The sequence below is a fragment of the Triturus cristatus genome, chromosome 4_1 (genome assembly GCF_964204655.1).
Source record: "Triturus cristatus chromosome 4_1, aTriCri1.1, whole genome shotgun sequence".
Lineage (NCBI taxonomy): Eukaryota > Metazoa > Chordata > Amphibia > Caudata > Salamandridae > Triturus > Triturus cristatus.
In genome coordinates this window covers 35242838-35264464 of record NC_140585.1, presented here as the reverse complement: position 1 = coordinate 35264464, position 21627 = coordinate 35242838, and the positions used below count along the sequence as shown (strand labels likewise).

Below are 21627 nucleotides of genomic sequence, written 5' to 3'. Positions count from 1 at the left end.
GATATTCTCATAGTACAGAGAGGGATATTCTCATGGTACAGAGAGGGATATTCTCATGGTACAGAGAGGGATATTCTCATGGTACAGAGAGGGATATTCTCATGGTACAGGGAGGGATATTCTCATGGTACAGAGGAGGGATATTCTCATGGTACAGAGAGGGATGTTCTCATAGTACAGAGAGGGATATTCTCATGGTACAGAGAGGGATATTCTCATGGTACAGAGAGGGATGTTCTCATGGTACAGAGAGGGATATTCTCATGGTACAGAGGAGGGATATTCTCATGGTACAGAGAGGGATATTCTCATAGTACAGAGAGGGATATTCTCATAGTACAGAGAGGGATATTCTCATAGTACAGAGAGGGATATTCTCATGGTACAGAGAGGGATATTCTCATGGTACAGAGAAGATATGTTATCATGGTACAGAGAGGGATATTCTCATGGTACAGAGAGGGATATTCTCATGGTACAGAGAAGAGATGTTCTCATGGTACAGAGAGGGATATTCTCATGGTACAGAGAAGGGATATTCTCATGGTACAGAGAAGAGATGTTATCATGGTACAGTGAGGGATATTCTCATGGTACAGAGAGGGATATTCTCATAGTACAGAGAAGGGATGTTATCATGGAACAGAGAGGGATATTCTCATGGTACAGAGAGGGATGTTCTCATGGTACAGAGAGGGATATTCTCATGGTACAGAGAGGGATATTCTCATAGTACAGAGAGGGATATTCTCATAGTACAGAGAGGGATATTCTCATAGTACAGAGAGGGATATTCTCATGGTACAGAGAGGGATATTCTCATAGTACAGAGAGGGATATTCTCATAGTACAGAGAGGGATATTCTCATAGTACAGAGAGGGATATTCTCATGGTACAGAGAGGGATATTCTCATGGTACAGAGAAGATATGTTATCATGGTACAGAGAGGGATATTCTCATGGTACAGAGAGGGATATTCTCATGGTACAGAGAAGGGATATTCTCATGGTACAGAGAGGGATATTCTCATGGTACAGAGAAGAGATGTTATCATGGTACAGAGAGGGATATTCTCATAGTACAGAGAGGGATATTCTCATAGTACAGAGAGGGATATTCTCATGGTGCAGAGAGGGATATTCTCATAGTAGAGAGAGGGATATTCTCATAGTACAGAGAGGGATATTCTCATGGTACAGAGAGGGATATTCTCATGGTACTGAGAGGGATATTCTCATAGTACAGAGAGGGATATTCTCATAGTACAGAGAGGGATATTCTCATAGTACAGAGAGGGATATTCTCATGGTACAGGGAGGGATATTCTCATGGTACAGAGAGGGATATTCTCATGGTACAGAGAGGGATATTCTCATGGTACAGAGAGGGATTTTCTCATGGTACAGGGAGGGATATTCTCATGGTACACAGAGGGATATTCTCATGGTACAGAGAAGAGATGTTATCATGATACAGAGAGGGATATTCTCATGGTACAGAGAGGGATATTCTCATGGTACAGAGAAGAGATGGTATCATGGTACAGAGAGGGATATTCTCATGGTACAGAGAGGGATATTCTCATGGTACAGAGAGGGATATTCTCATGGTACAGAGAGGGATATTCTCATAGTACAGAGAGGAATATTCTCATGGTACAGAGAGGGATATTCTCATGGTACAGAGAGGGATATTCTCATGGTACAGAGAGGGATATTCTCATGGTACAGAGAGGGATATTCTCATGGTACAGAGAGGGATATTCTCATGGTACAGAGAGGGATATTCTCATGGTACAGAGAGGGATTTTCTCATGGTACAGAGAGGGATATTCTCATAGTACAGAGAGGGATTTTCACATGGTACAGAGAAGAGATGGTATCATGGTACAGAGAGGGATATTCTCATGGTACAGAGAGGGATATTCTCATGGTACAGAGAGGGATATTCTCATGGTACAGAGAGGGATATTCTCATGGTACAGAGAGGGATTTTCTCATGGTACAGAGAAGAGATGGTATCATGGTACAGAGAGGGATATTCTCATAGTACAGAGAGGGATATTCTCATGGTACAGAGAGGGATATTCTCATGGTACAGAGAGGGATATTCTCATGGTACAGAGAGGGATATTCTCATGGTACAGAGAGGGATATTCTCATGGTACAGAGAGGGATATTCTCATGGTACAGAGAGGGATTTTCTCATGGTACAGGGAGGGATATTCTCATGGTAAAGAGAGGGATATTCTCGTGGTACAGAGAAGAGATGGTATCATGGTACAGAGAGGGATATTCTCATGGTACAGAGAAGGGATATTCTCATGGTACAGAGAGGGATATTCTCATGGTACAGAGAGGGATTTTCTCATGGTACAGAGAGGGGATATGCTTGCAGAATGGGTGACAGATATCCTCATTAAATGGAATAAAGGGAAAAGTTGCTGATGATGTCATCTCAGACTGTAGTGTCAGGGACATATCCATGGCATTCAGGAATCAGATCTTTGGGAAGTAGGCATGGAACACTACTGCCCTCTGTAGGTGCTTGAAAATGCAGTGTTGTAGAGCTCCTAGGCTCCCAATGAACACATTTCTTGCCAAAGACTTCCAGCCCTCACATGGGACTCCTTTTCTTGAGCGTCCCCTCAGACTCCGCCTGCACTCACTCACATCTCCAGTGCTTTTAGGTAGGACGACTCATGCGCAATAACATATGTACAAAATAGAACTCACGGTGAGGGAAGTGAACGTGAGGCAGATCCCTCCGAAGCCATTGAAAGAGAGGGCCAGGAAGATGATTGGAGCGAGAACTGCAAAAGAGAAAGATGTGTGAGGGTTCAAGGATTCAACTGAGTGAGAGCCACAGACTATGGTAGAGCACTACAGGAGAGAGAGAAGTGTGAAGACAGAGAATCTACAGCGAGAGAGGAAAGTTACTGGCGAAAACTGGAGGAGATAGAAAAGTGTGAGGGCACAGAGAATCTACAGCCAGAGATGCAGGCTGTGGGAGAAAACTGCAGGAGACAGAGAAGAGTGAGGGCACAGAGAATCTACAGCAAGACAGGCAGGCTGTGATAGAAAACTGCAGGAGATAGAGAAGTGTGAGGGCACCGAGAATCTACAGCCGGAGAGGCAGGCTGTGGGAGAAAACTGACTGCAGGAGACAGAGAAGAGTGAGAGCACAGAGAATCTGCAGCAAGAGAGGCAGGCTGTGAAAGAAAACTGCAGGAGATAAAGAAGTGTGAGGGTACAGAGAATCTGCAGCAAGAGAGGCAGGCTGTGGGAGAAAACTGACTGCAGGAGACAGAGAAGAGTGAGCACAGAGAATCTACAGCCAGAGAGGCAGGCTGTGGGTGGCAACTACGGAAGACAGAGAAGTGTGAGGGCACAGAGAATCTACGGCGAGAGTGCAGCCTGTGGGTGACAACTACAGAAGACAGAGAACTGTGAGGGTACAGCGAATCTACAGCCAGAGAGGCAGGCTGTGGGAGAAAACTGACTGCAGGAGATAGAAAAGTGTGAGGGCACAGAGAATCTACAGCCAGAGATGCAGGCTGTGGGAGTAAACTGCAGGAGACAGGGAAGTGTGAGGGCACTGAGAATCTACAGCCAGAGAGGCAGACTGAGAGAAAACCGACTGCAGGAAGCAGAGAAGTGTGAGGGCACAGGGAAACGACAGCGAGAGAAGCAGGCTGTGGGTGACAACTACAGGAGACAGAGAGTGTCAGCGCACAGAGAAACGACAGCGAGAGAAGCAGGCTGTGAGAGAAAACTGCAGGAGACAGAGAGTGCGGGGGCACATAGAAACGACAGCAAGAGAAGCAGGCTGTGGGAGAAAACGGCAGGAGACAGAGAGTGTGAGGTCACAGAGAATCTACAGCAAAAGAAGCAGGCTGTGGGTGACAACTACAGGAGACAGAGAAGTGAGGGCACAGAGAATATACAGCAAGAGAGGCAGGCTGTGGGTGACAACTACAGGAGACAGAGAGTGTGAGGGCACAGAGAAACAACAGCGAGAGAAGCAGGCTGTGGGAGAAAACTGTAGGAGACAGAGAAGTGTGAGGGTACAGAGAATCTACAGCGAGAGAGGCAGGCTGTGGGAGAAAACTGCAGGAGACAGAGAAGTGTGAGGGCACAGAGAATCTACAGCGACAGAGGCAGGCTGTGGATGACAACTGCAGGAGACAGAGAGTGTGAGGGCACAGAGACACGACAGCGAGAGAAGCAGGCTGTGGGAGAAAACTGCAGGAGACAGAGAGTGTGAGGTCACAGAGAATCTACAGAGAGAGGAAAATTATTGGCAAAAACAGAAGGAGACAGAGAAGTGTAAGGGCACAGAGAATCTACAGCGATAAAGCAGGCTGTGGGTGACAACTATAGGAGACAGAGAAGTGTGAGGGTACAGAGAATCTACAGCAAGAGAGGCAGGCTGTGGGAGAAACCTGCATCAGACATAGACGTGTGAGGGCACAGAGAATCTACAGCAAGAGAGGCAGGCTGTGGGAGAAAACTGCAGGAGACAGAGATTGTGAGGGCACAGAGAATCTACAGCGAGAGTGCAGGCTGTGGGTGACAACTACAGGAGACAGAGAAGTGTGGGGGTACAGAGAATCTACAGCAAGAGAGGCAGGCTGTGGGAGAAACCTGCACGAGACATAGACGTGTGAGGGCACAGAGAATATACAGCAAGAGAGGCAGGCTGTGGGTGACAACGACAGGAGACAGAGAAGTGTGAGGGTACAGATAATCCACAGCAAGAGAGGCAGGCTGTGAGAGAAAACTGCAGGAGACAGAGAAGAGTGAGGGCACAGAGAATCTACAGCAAGCGAGGCAGGCTGTGAAAGAAAACTGCAGGAGATAGAGAAGTGTGAGGGCACCGAGAATCTACAGCCGGAGAGGCAGGCTGTGGGAGAAAACTGACTGCAGGAGACAGAGAAGTTTGAGGGCACTGAGAATCTGCAGCAAGAGAGGCAGGCTGTGAAAGAAAACTGCAGGAGATAGAGAAGTGTGAGGGTACAGAGAATCTGCAGCAAGAGAGGCAGGCTGTGGGAGAAAACTGACTGCAGGAGACAGAGAAGAGTGAGGGCACAGAGAATCTACAGCCAGAGAGGCATGCTGTGGGTGGCAACTACGGAAGACAGAGAAGTGTGAGGGCACAGAGAATCTACAGCGAGAGTGCAGGCTGTGGGTGGCAACTACAGAAGACAGAGAACCGTGAAGGTACTGCGAATCTACAGCCAGAGAGGCAGGCTGTGGGAGAAAACTGACTGCAGGAGATAGAAAAGTGTGAGGGCACAGAGAATCTACAGCCAGAGATGCAGGCTGTGGGAGAAAACTGCAGGAGACAGGGAAGTGTGAGGGCACAGAGAATCTACAGCCAGAGAGGCAGACTGAGAGAAAACTGACTGCAGGAAGCAGAGAAGTGTGAGGGCACAGGGAAACGACAGCGAGAGAAGCAGGCTGTGGGTGACAACTACAGGAGACAGAGAGTGCGGGGGCAAATAGAAACGACAGCGAGAGAAGCAGGCTGTGGGAGAAAATGGCAGGAGACAGAGAGTGTGAGGTCACAGAGAATCGACAGCAAGAGAAGCAGGCTGTGGGTGACAACTACAGGAGACAGAGAAGTGAGGGCACAGAGAATATACAGCATGAGACGCAGGCTGTGGGTGACAACTACAGGAGACAGAGAGTGTGAGGGCACAGAGAAACAACAGCGAGAGAAGCAGGCTGTGGGAGAAAACTGAAGGAGACAGAGAAGTGTGAGGGTACAGAGAATCTACAGCAAGAGAGGCAGGCTGTAGGAGAAACCTGCAGGAGACATAGACGTGCGAGGGCACGGAGAATATACAGCGAGAGAGGCAGGCTGTGGGAGAAAACTGCAGGAGACAGAGAGTGTGAGGGCACAGAGAAACGACAACGAAAGCGGCAGGCTGTGGGAGAAAACTGAAGGAGACAGAGAAGTGTGAGGGTACAGAGAATCTACAGCGAGAGAGGCAGGCTGTGGATGACAACTGCAGAAGACAGAGAGTGTGAGGGCACAGAGACACGACAGCGAGAGAAGCAGGCTGTGGGAGAAAACTGCAGAGAGAGGAAAAGTATTGGCAAAAACTGAAGGAGACAGAGAAGTGTAAGGGCACAGAGAATCTATAGCGATAATGCAGGCTGTGGGTGACAACTATAGGAGACAGAGAAGTGTGAGAGTACAGAGAATCTACAGCAAGAGAGGCAGGCTGTGGGAGAAACCTGCATGAGACATAGACGTGTGAGGGCACAGAGAATCTACAGCAAGAGAGGCAGGCTGTGGGAGAAAACTGCAGGAGACAGAGAAGTGTGGGGGTACAGAGAATCTACAGCAAGAGAGGCAGGCTGTGGGAGAAACCTGCACAAGACATAGACGTGTGAGGGCACAGAGAAAATACAGCAAGAGAGGCAGGCTGTGGGTGACAACTACAGGAGACAGAGAAGTGTGGGGGTACAGAAAATCTACAGCAAGAGAGGCAGGCTGTGGGAGAAACCTGCACAAGACATAGATGTGTGAGGGCACAGAGAATATACAGCAAGAGAGGCAGGCTGTGGGTGACAACTACAGGAGACAGAGAAGTGTGGGGGTACAGAGAATCTACAGCAAGAGAGGCAGACTGTGGGAGAAACCTGCACAAGACATAGACGTGTGAGGGCACAGAGAATATGCAGCAAGAGAGGCAGGCTGTGGGTGACAACTACAGGAGACAGAGAAGTGTGAGTGTACAGAGAATCTACAGCAAGAGAGGCAGGCTGTGGGAGAAACCTGCAGGAGACATAGACGTGTGAGGGCACGAAGAATATACAGCAAGAGAGACAGGCTGTGGGAGAAACCTGCAGGAGACATAGACGTGCAAGGGCACAGAGAATATACAGCGAGAGAGGCAGACTGTGGGAGAAACCCGCAGGAGACATAGACGTGCGAGGGTACGGAGAATATACAGCGAGAGTGGCAGGCTGTGGAAAAAACTACAGGAGAGAGAGATGTGTGAGGGTACAGGGAAACAACAGTGAGAGACAGACTGGGAAAAAAACTACATGAGAGAGAGATGTGTTAGGATACAGGGAATCAACAGTGAGAGACACAGGCTGGAAAAATCTACAGGAGAGAGAGATGTGTGAGGGTACAGGGAATCAACAGTGAGAGACACAGGCTGGAAAAAACTACAGGAGAGAGAGATGTGGGAGTACAAGGATGCAACAGCAAGAGAGACTCAGATTGTGAAAGAAAACCGCAGGTGGGAGAGAAGTGTGAAGGCACGAGGAACCAACACTAAGTTATATAATAGCTGTGGAGAGAAGTCGAATAGCAGGAGATGTGTAAGGCCACACGCAATTACCAACAAGAGAAACAGAGAATGTGAGAGATCTGTAGGACAGAGAGATGTGTGGGGGTGCAAGGAATCAACAGTAAGAGAGATACCAACTATAGGAGAGAGAACTCAAGACAAGGGAGATGTGACAGGACATAAGGAGTAGGGGTGGGCGGAATTTGCGTACTCGCGTTGCGCAAATCTCCGCGAAACGGTAAAAAATCTCTGCGAACACGCAGAAATTCCGCGAACACGTGGAATTGCTTGTTCGCGATGCTTTTTTCCTGTTCACAATCGCTGTTTGCATGCTCGGGGAGAAATATCTCGCGAACACGCATTTTAAGGACCGCGAACAAGCAAAAAATTTCGCGAAGTCGCGGAAAGCAGAATTTTGGGCAATTTCGCGTTCTCCGCGGAACTCGAAATTACCCAAATTCCGCGAGCGGAACAAAATTTACCACCCGGGCCTAATAAGGAGTCAATAACTAGTGAAATGCGGACTGTGGGAGAGAGCTGCAAGAAACAGATGTGCGGTGGAACAAGGAATCAACAGCGAGGGGCTCACAGCATGTGAGAGAAACCTACAGGAGAGTGACAAGTGTGAGGGCTCAAGAAATCAACTGCAAGAGAGCCATAAGCTGTAGGAGAGAACTGCAGGAGAGAGACAACTGTGAGGGCCCAGAGAATCTACAGTGAGACTCTGGCTATAGGAGAGAACTGAAGTGAAGGAAGATGTGCGAGGGCGCAAGGAATCAACAGGGAGAGACACAGGCTGTGGAAGAGAACTTTGAGAGAGTAAGATGTGTGAGGGCTCAAGGAACCAATAGTAGAAAGAGACCCCCCAACTACTGAAGAGAACTCAAGTGGAAGAAGAAGTGTGATGGTGCAAGGAATCCACAGTGAAAGAGACACCGACTACAGGAGAGAACTCCAGACAAGGGAGTTGTGTCAGGGCATAAGGATTCAACAACTAGAGAAATACAGCCTATTGTAGAGAGCTGCAAGATAGAGATGTGTGGGGGAACAAGGAATCAACAGTGATAGAATCACAGCATGTGAGAGAAAACTACAGGAGAGATACAAAAGTGTGAGGACACAAGAAATCAACTGCAAGAGAGCCACAGGCTATGGGAGAGACCTGCAGGAGAGAGAGAGGTGTGAGGGCACAGAGAATCTACAGTGAGAGAGACGCCAACTGTAGGACAGAACTGAAGGAAGATGTGTGAGGACACAAGAAATCAACTGCAAGAGAGCCACAGGCTATGGGAGAGACCTGCAGGAGAGAGAGAGAGAGGTGTGAGGGCACAGAGAATCTACAGTGAGAGAGACACCAACTGTAGGAGAGAACTGAAGGAATATGTGTGAGGGTACAAGGAATCAACTGCAAGAGAGCCACAGGCTATGGGAGAGACCTGCAGGAGAGAGAGAGAGGCGTGAGGGCACAGAGAATCTACAGTGAGAGAGACACCAACTGTAGGAGAGAACTGAAGGAATATGTGTGAGGGTACAAGGAATCAACTGCAAGAGAGCCACAGGCTATGGGAGAGACCTGCAGGAGAGAGAGAGAGGTGTGAGGGCACAGAGAATCTACAGTGAGAGAGACACCAACTGTAGGAGAGAACTGAAGGAAGATGTGTGAGGGTACAATAAATCAACAGCAAGAGAGCCACAGGCTATGGGAGAGGCCTGCAGGAGAGAGAGAGGTGTGAGGGCACAGAGAATCTACAGTGAGAGAGACACCAACTGTAGGACAGAACTGAAGGAAGATGTGTGAGGACACAAGAAACCAACAGCAAGAGAGCCACAGGCTATGGGAGAGACCTGCAGGAGAGAGAGAGAGAGGTGTGAGGGCACAGAGAATCTACAGTGAGAGAGACACCAACTGTAGGATAGAACTGAAGGAAGATGTGTGAGGGTACAAGGAATCAACTGCAAGAGAGACACAGGCTATGGGAGAGACCTGCAGGAGAGAGAGAGAGAGAGAGGTGTGAGGGCACAGAGAATCTACAGTGAGAGAGACACCAACTGTAGGAGAGAACTGAAGGAAGATGTGTGAGGGTACAAGGAATCAACAGCAAGAGAGCCACAGGCTATGGGAGAGACCTGCAGGAGAGAGAGAGAGGTGTGAGGGCACAGAGAATCTACAGTGAGAGAGACACCAACTGTAGGAGAGAACTGAAGGAAGATGTGTGAGGGTACAATGAATCAACAGCAAGATAGACACCAACTATAGGAGTGAACTTAAGTAGAGGAAGGTGTGTTGGACCTTAAGCCTTAAGGTATCAACGGGAAGAGACACAGGCTGTGGAAGAGAACTGCAATCAACAGTGAGAGAGACACTGACTATAGAAGAGAACTCAAGGGGAGGAAGATGTGTGTGGGCACAGGGATTGAACAGTTAGAAAGATACCGACTACAGGAGAGAACTCAAGTGGAGGAAGGTGTGTGGTTGGTTAAGGAATCAACTGGGAAAGACACAGGCTGTTCAAGAGAGTACGAAGTGTGAGGGCTCGAGTAATCAACAGCGAAAGAGACCCCAACTATAGGACAGAACTCAACAAGAGGAAGATGTGTGAGGGCACAGGCAATCCACAGTGAGAGAGAGGCTGTGGGAGAGATCTGAAAGAGGAAGATATCTGTGAAGGGGCAAGGAATAAACACGAGGAGGGATACAGAGTGAGAGAGAACTTGAGGTGCAGGAGATGTGTGGGGGTACAAGGAATCAAATGTGAGAGAGGCACAGATGGATAGGAGAAAGTGGAAGGAGAGAGATGTGTGAAGGCACAAGGAATCAACAGCAATAGAGACAGAGGTCGTAGGAGGCACTTGCTGAAAAGAGATGAGTGACAGAAACACGAGCCAATAGAGAGAGAGTCAGACAGTGAGAGAGAAGTCGAGAAGAGAGATGTTTGAGGGCACAAATAGTCAAAGGCACAGAATACAGCGAGTTGTGAGCACACCGGGAGTGAAGGAGTAAAACACAGACTTCCGGGTGAGATCCGCTGGACTGAACTGTGGGCAGAGAGGGGAGTAGAAGGAATGAAAAAAGAAGGAGGGAAGGAGTGGTGGAAAGATGGGAAGGGAGTCAATGGACGGGGAGGGTGATGAGAGGAGAGGGAAAGGAGCAGAGAGACAGAGGCAGAGGAGGGGGGCTGCACGGGCCCAGTGACCTCTATACTCACCCAGGGGGTCGTAGGCAGCGAGGGCCATCAGCGCACAGGAGAGGGCGAAGCTGGCGCTGTGGAGAGAGAAACAGCATGAGAAGTAGGCAGGCGCTTCAGGGGGCCTCAGGGCGCTAGGGGATGTCGGGATGGGCCTGCTACTCTTCCTGTCACTGGGTGTCTCAGGCAGCTCTCTGCCATGGAGGGACAAGCCGCTCTCTGTCAGTACCTGCGGAGCTTCTCTCATCTGAAGAGTCTCCTGAGATTCAAACATGGGCAGTGGTCTGTCTGGACACTTCGTGAGACACCAGCTCCATGCACTGCCCACATACTTGCTAAATTCACACAGTGAACGTTGCTAGAGCAGGGGAGAGGCAGTTTGTTGCACATATGTCTCTCCTAAAATTTCCAACCCCTGGTCAGTTGTATTCTGAACGAAGAGAGACGACTCCTCGGACATTCAGAAAGAGCATGGAGACACACGCCCTCCCTGGCCAACCTCACATCCCTTCCACAAAGACGCAGCGCCTAAAATAGGCACACGAGGAACTCTAAAGCAACATTCTTCCAAAATCTATCAGACACAGCAGCTAATCCACCAATTTTTTTTTCTCGAAATTAACAGAAGCCAACAAACGATCTCAAAGGACTTCCTAACTGCGAAGCGTTTGCCGCCCTCTTCAATGAGAAAACCACACAAATCTCTAATGACATCCCGATCGCTCTCGAACTACTTCCACGCAAACCCCTCCTACACCCGCCCCATTCGATCTTTAAGCATGCCCGAATAATCCCCTCATCCCCATCAAAAATAACGCCACCCGGGCTACCTTCAAGACCCTTGACGAGACTGGCACTCAAATCTATTGACCTCTTTGAAATACTCCAAGCACGTCGGTGAACCCCTCCCTTCGAAGCTCTTAAATGAGTCCATTCACCTCCTACTCCCATTGTGGACTATGATAATTAACGCCTCGCTCACCCAAGGCTCTTACCCGACTGCCTCAAAAGTGCCAGGTCACACCTATCTTAAAGAAACCCAACCCCAACAATTACTGCCCCATCTCCAACATCCCTTCTTTGGCCAAACTCTTAAAAAATGTGTGCACTTACAGTTTCACTATCACATCGAACAATTCCAACTCCTTGACCACTGTCAATCTGTCTTCTGATTGGGCGATAGCACCCAAACTGCCGTGGTCCACATTGTCACCCAGAATGAACCTCGCCTCCTGATCTATCTGGACCTGTCAGCCGCCTTCGACACCATCAACCATACTACCCTGCTCGACCTTCTAGAACATCGGATGTGCCTCTCGGGCACTGTGCCAAAATGGCTCTCCTCTTTTATGCGCAACAGATTTCAGCGTCTTCTAATCAATAACACTATTTCCAATCAGTCTCCCTCATCACTGGGCGATCCCCAAGGCTCTATCTTCTCACCAGCGCTGTTTCACCTCTACGTGGAGCCCCTGACTGAAATCCTCGAACTCTCCCACATCTCATACCATATGTATTCTGACGACACTCAACTATACTTGAAAATCTCCGTCGAGGACATTTACACCCTCAACAACACCCTAACAATAACGCAACATTGGTTGGCTCGTAACCACCTCAAGCTCAATGCCCTTAAAACTGAATACCCACTGATCGCTCCACCCTCCTCCACTCCTATTACCAAAGACCGGTTTCCTCTTCTCACCGCCTTGAATTGCACCCCATGCATCGTTGACTCTGCCAAATCCCTGGGCATAACATTGGACAAACCTCTCCACGCAAAAACACATCAGGTCCTCAGTGTGAGAGCAATTTGTTGGACAGCGCCATAACCAGAGGAGCTAACCATCAGTTGCATATTCTTAGGAAACTAAAACCTTTCTTCCCTGAAGACCTCACAAATGTAGTTCATGGACTTGTTCTATCAAAATTAGACTATGGTGGCACTACCCTGGCAGCCTCCCAAAACCCTGCGTGCACCACTGAAGGCTGCACTGAATGTAGCAGCTAGGCTCATCACAGAATCAAAAAATAGTGATGATATCACCGACCGCCTAGCCTCGATGCCAGGATTCATGTCAAGATTGCGTGCATGACCCACAAAGCGTTGCACCACAAGACCCCCTCCTTCTCGACCCAGAAACTGACCCTATTGGGTGGAAACAGATCCTGGAGATACATGAGTTCCTTACTTCTTAAGCCCACCCCCCAAAAAAAGAAGAAAATCTAAAAGCGACCCTTCTCTGGAATTGCCCCCAAAATGTGGAACTCTCTCCCCACTGATATCAGATGCAGCCGATCCACCCCCTCTTCAGGAAACAAGTCAAATATTTTCTTTCCAACAAATTCCTCTCTCACTGAGTACCTGGGCTTGGGTCCGCCTCGTCGGTTCGTTTCCGCCCGACTATTGGACATTTGCTACTTTTTCCTCCAGAATATGTTTTAGGCCCCGCCCTATGCTATACCAGTGTGCCCCTCTCTCCCGGCCTACCATTATCATATGTATATATATATATATATATGTATTGTACTCTAATGTTTTTATATTACTTCCTATCCCCTATCATGTTCCTTTGTACAGTTTCTGTAGGCGCTCTGTCGCCCTAATGGGTATGTTTGCGCTATATAAAACTCCGAATAAATAAATACATGAATATCTCGACTTCCTGCCAGGCGTATTCTGCTTGAATGGAGTCTCTTGAAGGCGTACATGATACAAGCAGCATGAATATAAGAAAAAAGAAATGCCACGTGCCACACATAACCCAACAACTGGACGAGGAATAAACTTGCATACAGAAATTATACTTGTCCTTACTCTTAAAAACAAAACATCATGTTATTTTATGAGCAAAGACGAGGGCAACTTGTAGCGACAAGATATGCCACAGCAGAGGACACAGTAAGATTCAACTGCAGCCTGCCCCAGCCCCTCCCGTCAACCAATGAACCACCAGCCCTAACATTTCATGTCAATGAATCAACAGACAGGTAAGGGCCGGATCAGAACAATGGTCACCTTCAAGGTGAGGATTTATGTGAGATCAGGTGAGAGTTTGTAGGGGTAGGATGAAACTAGAGATAAAGGCTTCAGTTAGGAAACCGATCACGCTTCAGGCTGGAGTGAGGGACAGGGTAGCGACTGATTGGGCTGGGGCAGGGGGAAGGACAAGCTATCATAGGATGGGGTTTAAGGTTATGCAACCATTATCCGGATGCTTGGTAGTCATGTGTTCGGTGTCGTCACTGTCCATCCACACCGAGGCATCCTTCGATCCTCCACCTCATGGGGACGGTGATCATAGAAGGGTCGAACGCCTCTTGGAAGTAGTCAAGACAGAACACATCTGTGCCCACCCATCTTCGGGGGTGCCCCATCAAGAGTCTTAGTGGATTCAAAACTTTCAGAATTTAAGAACCTTAGAGGCACACAGGGGAGAACGTCTGGATAGAATCCATCCCAGTGTGGGTACAAGTTCTTGGTGGTCCCCGGGGTGAGCTGATGAGGGACCTGAGGGAACAGAAGAGATGAACGAAGGAAGGACGCAACTATGGCTGACGGCATGGCGAGCTCTTGTTAATATCAAGAGTTGAGTTCAGTGAAGGCTAAAGAGCTGAGGAGAGCAAGACACGAAGAGAGGTTACAGTGTGCAGAACATCTGGGTAGGTGTAGTCAAGGAGTTGGGTGTTAGGTGTGTCTTCGCAGGGATGCAGCCCACTCAACACTCAGCAGAACATCTTGCTAGGTGCAGTCAAGGCGTTGGGTGTTAGGCCGGTGTTCGCAGGGATGCAGCCCACCCAACACTCTGCAGAACATCTTGGTAGGTGTAGTCAAGGAGTTGGGTGTTAGGTGTGTCTTCACAGGGATGCAGACCACCCAACACTCAGCAGAACATCTGGGTAGGTGCAGTCAAGGAGTTGGGTGTTAGGTGTGTCTTCGCAGGGATGCAGCCCACCCAACACTCAGCAGAACATCTTGGTAGGTGCAGTCAAGGCGTTGGGTGTTAGGCGGGTGTTCGCGGGGATGCAGCCCACCAAACACTCTGCACAACATCTTGGTAGGTGCAGTCAAGGGGTTGGGTGTTAGGCAGGTCTTTACAGGGATGCAGCCCACCCAACACTCTGCAGAACATGTTGGTAGGTACAGTAAAGGCGTTGGGTGTTAGGTTGGCCTTCACAGGGATGCCACCCACACAGCACTCAGCAGAACATCTTGGTAGGAGCAATCAAGGAGTTGGGCGTTAGGTGGGCCTTCACATGGATTCAGCCCACCCAGCACTCAGCAGAACACCTTGGTAGGTGCAGTCAAGGAGTTGGGTTTTGAGTTGGGTTTTAGGTGGGTCTTCACAGGGATGCAGCCCACCTAACACTCTGCAGAACATCTTGGTAGGTGCAGTCAAGGGGTTGGGTGTTAGGCGGGTCTTCACAGGGATGCAGCCCACCGACACTCTGCAGAACATCTTGGTAGGTGCAGTCAAGGAGGTGGGTGTTAGGTGGGTTTTCGCAGGGATGCATCCCACCCAACACTCTGAAGAACATCTTGGTAGGTGCAGTCAAGGCATTGGGTGTTAGGTGGGTCTTCACAGGGATGCAGCCCACCCAGCACTCAGCAGAACATCTTGATAGGTGCAGTCAAGGCGTTGGGTGTTAGGTGGGTCTTCACATGGATGCAGCCCACCCAGCACTCAGCAGAACATCTTGGTAGGAGCAATTAAGGAGTTGGATGTTAGGCGGGTCTTTACAGGGATGCAGCCCACCCAGCACTCAGCAGAACATCTTGAAAGGTGCAGTCAAGGTGTTGGGTGTTAGGCGGGCCCTCACAGGGATGGCGCCCACCCAGCACTCAGCAGAACATCTTGATAGGTGCAGTCAAGGCGTTGGGTGTTAGGCGGGCCCTCACAGGGATGCAGCCCACCCAACACTCTGCAGAACACCTTGGTAGGTGCAGTCATGGAGTTGGGTGTTTGGTGGGTCTTCACAGGGATGCAAGCTCTACACTCTCTGCAGGACTCCGAGTGTTGGGTGGGTGGTCATCGGGAGCTTGCAGTCAGATTTCACCAGGATGAGTCTCTTGGTGAGCAGCTGGTGGTGTTCAGAAGCGGTACATTAGCGCTTTCCACCTTCCTGTGGCTATTCAGAAAGATTATTTCGCACTGTAACAAACCAAAGACTGGGAAAGACCACCCAGACAGCCTAGAAGCCCCATCAGCGCCTCTCAACAGGGCTGAGCACCCCCTCTTACCTGCCCACGAGACGCAGTGGCCGGGGTCCGTATCTGTCCATGAGGATGCCTAGAGGCAGCGTCGCCGCACTCAGCAAGAAGGATCCGATGGTGAACCCCAAGTTTAGCATCTCCTCCTGCTTCACACAGGTTGGCCACTCATGGGGAATCGAGGCATTCGCAGAAGCTTCCGCTGACGTGGTGGAGTTCTCATCTGTGAAGAGAGAGTGGGAGAGAATTCTTAACCAGAGGCTACAGTGCATCACACTGAAGCAAGGTGAGGGGTACATCATCAATGCACCGCACCTCAAAACTGGAAGAAACCGTGCAATGCACCGACCGGTGGCCACAGTCTTCGTTTTCTTTAAGCTTTTTGGAGTTCACAAAGATTTCAAAGTTTTAAAAGAACTTCACAAAGTTTCAGAAGAAAACTGTTTACAATTCCGAACACCCCCAAAATCTGTCCCACAACAAATGATTGATGCGCTGACGGAGCATGACCTCAATATCACCCTTTCACGATGAGGCAAGTTAAGGCGCAAAGTCTTGTCGCCTGAAGAACGCCAACAAAAGCCCACCTTTGAGCAGTAGACGGGTGGCAGAGCTTGGATGGCAGCACATGCCTACCTCTGAGTAGTAGATGTGTGGCATATGTTGGCATGGCAGTAAATGCCTACCTTTGGGTAGTAGGTGGGTGGCAGAGATTGGACCGGCAGTAAATGCCTACCTTCGACTAGTGGATGAGTGGCAGAGCTTGGGTGGCAGTAAATGCCTACTATTGAGTAGTAGGTGGGTGGCAGAGATTGGACTGGCAATAAATATCTACCTTTGAGTAGTAGGTGTGTGGTAGATGTTGGACTGGCAGTAAATGCCTACATTTGAGTAGTAGGTGGGTGGCAGAGATTGGACTGGCAATAAATATCTACCTTTGAGTAGTAGGTGTGTGGTAGATGTTGGACTGGCAGTAAATGCCTATATTTGAGTAGTAGGTGGGTGGCAGAGATTGGACTGGCAATAAATATCTACCTTTGAGTAGTAGGTGTGTGGTAGATGTTGGACTGGCAGTAAATGCCTATATTTGAGTAGTAGGTGGGTGGCACAGATAGGCCTGGCAGTAAATGCCTACCTTTGCGTAGTAGGTGTATGGCAGAAGTTGGACTGATAGTAAATGCCTACCTTTGAGTAGTAGTTGTGTGGCAGAGTTTGGATGGCACTAAATATCTACCTTTGAGTAGTAGCTGGGTGGCAGAGGTTGGACTGGCAGTAAATGCCTACTTTTGGGTAGTAGCTGGGTGGCAAAGCTTGGACTGGCAGTAAATTCCTACCTTTGAGTAGTAGGTGTGTAGCAGAGGTTTGACTGACAGTAAACACATACCTTTGAGTAGTAGGTGAGTGGCAGAATTTGGATGACAGCAAATGCCTACCCTTGAGTAGTAAGTAGGTGGGTGGCAAAGCTTGGACTGGCAGTAAATGTCTACCTTTGAGTATTAGGTCGATGGCAGAACTTGGACTGGCAGTAAATGCCTACCTTTGAGTAGTAGCTGGGTGGCTGATCCTGGACTGGCAGTACATGCTCATCTTCGAGTAATAGATGAGTGGCAGAGCTTGGATGACAGTAAATGCCTACCATTGAGTAGTAGGTGGCTGGCAGAGTTTGGACTGGCAGTAAATGCCTAACTTTGAGTAGTAGGTGTGTGGTATATGGCAGTAAATGCCTAACTTTGGGTAGTAGGTGTGTGGCAGAGGTTTGACTGGCAGTGAACGCCTACCTTTGAGTAGTAGGTGAGGTGGCAGAGTTTAGATGACAGCAAATGCCTACCCTTGAGTAGTAAGTAGGTGGCTGGCAGAATTTGGATTGGCAGTACATGCTCACTTTTGAGTAGTAGCTGGGTGGCTGATCCTGGTCAGGCAGTACATGCCCACCTCTGAGTAGTAGCTGTGTGGCTGAGCTTGGACTGTCAGTAGATGCCCACCTTTGAGTAGTAGCTGGGTGGCTGAGCTTGGACTGGCAGTCGATGCCCACCTTTGAGTAGTAGCTGGGTGGCTGATCCTGGACTAGCAGTAAATGCTCACATTTGAGTAGTAGGTGTGTGGCAGAGGTTGGACTGACAGTAAATGCCGGCTTCAGCTTCGGCTGGCAGTACATGCCCACCTTTGAGTAGTAGCTTGGTGGCTGAGCTTGAGCTGGCAGTAAATGCCTACTATTGAGTAGTAAGTAGGTGGCTGGCAGAGTTTGGATTGGGAGTACATGCCCACCTTTGAGTAGTAGCTGGGTGGCTGATCCTGGACAGGCAGTACATGCTCACCTTTGAGTAGTAGATGGATGGCAGAGTTTGGATGGCAGTAAATAACTACCATTGAGTAGTAGGTGTGTGGCAGAGTTTGGACTGGCAGTACATGCCCACCCCTGAATAGTAGCTGGGTGGCTGAGCTTGGACTTGCAGTAGATGCCCACCTTTGAGTAGTAGCTGGGTGGCTGAGCTTGGACTGGCAGTCGATGCCAATCTTTGAGTAGTAGCTGGGTGGCTGATCCTGGACTAGCAGTAAATGCTTACCTTTGAGTAGTAGGTGGCTGGCAGAGTTTGGACTGGCAGCACATGCTCACCTTTGAGTAGTAGGTGTGTGGCAGAGGTTGGACTGACAGTAAATGCCTACCATTGAGTAGTATGTGTGTGGCAGAGCTTAGGCTGGCAGTACATGCCCATCTTTGAGTAGTAGGTGGCTGGCAGAGTATGGAATGGCAGTACATGCTCACCTTTGAGTAGTAGCTGGGTGGCTGATCCTGGACTGGCAGTACATGCCCATCTTTGCGTAGTAGGTGGCTGGCAGAGTTTGGACTGGCAGTACATGCTCACCTTTGAGTAGTAGCTGGGTGGCTGATCCTGGTCTGGCAGTGCATGCCCATCTTTGAGTAGTAGGTGGCTGGCAGAGTTTGGACTGGCAGTACATGCGCACCTTTGAGTAGTAGCTGGGTGGCTGATCCTGGTCTGGCAGTGCATGCCCATCTTTGAGTAGTAGGTGGCTGGCAGAGTTTGGACTGGCAGTACATGCGCACCTTTGAGTAGTAGCTGGGTGGCTGATCCTGGTCTGGCAGTGCATGCCCATCTTTGAGTAGTAGGTGGCTGGCAGAGTTTGGACTGGCAGTACATGCGCACCTTTGAGTAGTAGCTGGGTGGCTGATCCTGGTCTGGCAGTGCATGCCCATCTTTGAGTAGTAGGTGGCTGGCAGAGTTTGGACTGGCAGTACATGCGCACCTTTGAGTAGTAGCTGGGTGGCTGATCCTGGTCTGGCAGTGCATGCCCATCTTTGAGTAGTAGGTGGCTGGCAGAGTTTGGACTGGCAGTACATGCCCATCTTTGAGTAGTAGGTGGCTGGCAGAGTTTGGACTGGCAGTACATGCCCATCTTTGAGTAGTAGGTGGCTGGCAGAGTTTGGAATGGCAGTACATGCTCACCTTTGAGTAGTAGCTGGGTGGCTGATCCTGGACTGGCAGTACATGCTTACCTTTGAGTAGTAGGTGGCTGGCAGAGTTTGGACTGGCAGTACATGCTCACCTTTGAGTAGTAGGTGTGTGGCAGAGGTTGGACTCACAGTAAATTCCTACCATTGAGTAGTATGTGTGTGGCAGAGCTTAGGCTGGCAGTACATGCCCATCTTTGAGTAGTAGGTGGCTGGCAGAGTTTGGACTGGCAGTACATGCTCTCCTTTGAGTAGTAGATGGGTGGCTGATCCTGGACTGGCAGTACATGCCCATCTTTGAGTAGTAGGTGGCTGGCAGAGTTTGGACTGGCAGTACATGCTTACCTTTGAGTAGTAGGTGGCTGGCAGAGTTTGGACTGGCAGTACATGCCCATCTTTGAGTAGTAGGTGGCTGGCAGAGTTTGGACTGGCAGTACATGCCCATCTTTGAGTAGTAGGTGGCTGGCAGAGTTTGGACTGGCAGTACATGCCCATCTTTGAGTAGTAGGTGGCTGGCAGACTTTGGACTGGCAGTACATGCCCACCTTTAAGCTTCTTCAAACCCTCCATATCACTTGTGCTCACAGTTCAACAGATTCACCCCCGCCCATCCTTTGGCGTCAGCAGCTCACAAGCTTTGCCGACCAAGTAGATAAGGAGGGCTGTGCGGGGAACTGATAACAGCAGAGTCCCCCAGAACTCAAGACCCCATTAGGCCGCCTTTTCCTGCCGTCCTGAAGGTCTGAGCAGTGATGTCATCACTGAAAAGCATCCCCTCCCCCACCTCACACTGTGAACATTCGAATCCATCCGCCATCTTCTCAGAGAAGGCTTCCCTCCGAACGCTTCACACCTGCAAGGCCACACCCTTAGGCGGTGAATGTCCAAGCCCCCTAACGCCAGTCATCTCACTGAACCAAAGCCCTCTGAGGTGAGGGACTCCCGCCAGTTACCTCACTTCCTCTCTTGGCCACAGTGCAGAACGATCAGTGACTGATCAGCCTCAAACCCACTTGAATCCACTCCATGTTGCAGCATCTTCCCGTCTTCTTGGCGCTGTGATGCAACAGAGACAAGGCTTTGAGCTCTCTGGACTCAGGGCTTGGAACCCGCAAACAGGGGCGACCCCCTCTCATCGGTCACCTGGACTTATTAGCTGCCTTCGGCATGATGGGTCACAATGTCCTGCTCCAATGGCCCTCCACTGCACCTGAAGACCCTCTGGTGATCTTACCCTGGATGAAAAGCCTCCTTCACTCCTGTTCCTATAACAAACAGTTGTGGGACTTCTTCCCATCGGTGCCAACATCTCATCAGGGGTTCTGCAGGGACTCTATTCACCCGGTGCTTTTGAAACATTACTACCACCCTCTGTGCTCCGCGACCTGCCGGCACTTGACCTTATAGAGTACAGATGTGATGACCAGCAGGTCCTTGTCCGCTCATCTGGGCTCCCTAACCAACCTCTCAAACGAGACCCCCTACCTCTTAACCTATAAAAACTTGTCTGGGCTCCTTGACCAACTCCTTCATTCAAGACCCCTGCCTCATGACCTACAAGATCTAGTCTGGACTCCAAGGCCAACCTTTTCATTAAACCTCTACCTCTTGACCTATAAGAACTTGTCTGGATTCCCAGACTGACCTCTTAATCGGGACTCCAACCTCATGACCCGTAAGGACTTCTCTAGGCTCCCAAACCAACCTCTCATTCGATACCCTTAGCTCAAGACATATAAGAACATGACTGCACACCCAGGCCAATCTCTCAATGGAGACCCCCTACCTCTTGACCTAGAAGAACGTGTCTGGACTCCCAGACCAACCTCTTAGTTCGAGATCCCCTAACGCATGACCTACGAGAATTTGCTTGGACTCCCAGACCAACCTCTCAATTGAAACCCCTACCTCTCGACCTATAAGAACTTGTCTGACTCCCAGGCCAATCTCTCAATCGAAACCACCTACCTCTTGACCTACGAGAACTTGCCTGGATTCTCAAGCCAATCCCTCAATCGAGACCTTTACCTCTTGGCCTCTATGTAAATGTCTGGCCTCCCAGACCGAACTTTCAGACCTCTAGACCTATAAGCACTTGTGTGGACTCCAAACTAACCTGTAAATCGGGGCATCTACCTCTTGACCTATAAGAACTTGTCCGGTATCCCAGACCAACCTCTTCATTAAACCTCTACCTCTAGACCTACATGAACTTGTCTGAACTCCCAGACTAACCTCTTAATCGGGACCCATCCTCATGGCCCGTAAGAAGTTGTCTGGGCTCCTAAACCAACCTGTTAATCAGGACATTTACCTTATGACCTATAAGAACTTGTTTGGACTCTCATACCAACCTCTTAATAGTGACACATATATCTTGGCCTATAAGAACTCATCTGAACTCACAGACCAATCAAGACATCTACCTCAAGTCTATAACAATTCAG

General features: G+C 49.4%; 1 protein-coding gene across 1 annotated transcript in view; it reads right to left on the bottom strand.

Moving 5' to 3' along the window:
- SLC43A1 (solute carrier family 43 member 1) overlaps positions 1 to 21627 on the bottom strand; it is a 375520-nt gene that overhangs the window by 220525 nt on the left and 133368 nt on the right. The window contains exons 3-5 of the mRNA XM_085651420.1: positions 15742 to 15934; positions 10521 to 10576; positions 2738 to 2814 (exon numbers count right to left, since the gene is read on the bottom strand). Of these exons, the coding sequence (XP_085507546.1) occupies positions 2738 to 2814; positions 10521 to 10576; positions 15742 to 15934 (326 nt within the window). The remainder of the gene's footprint in view (positions 1 to 2737; positions 2815 to 10520; positions 10577 to 15741; positions 15935 to 21627) is intronic.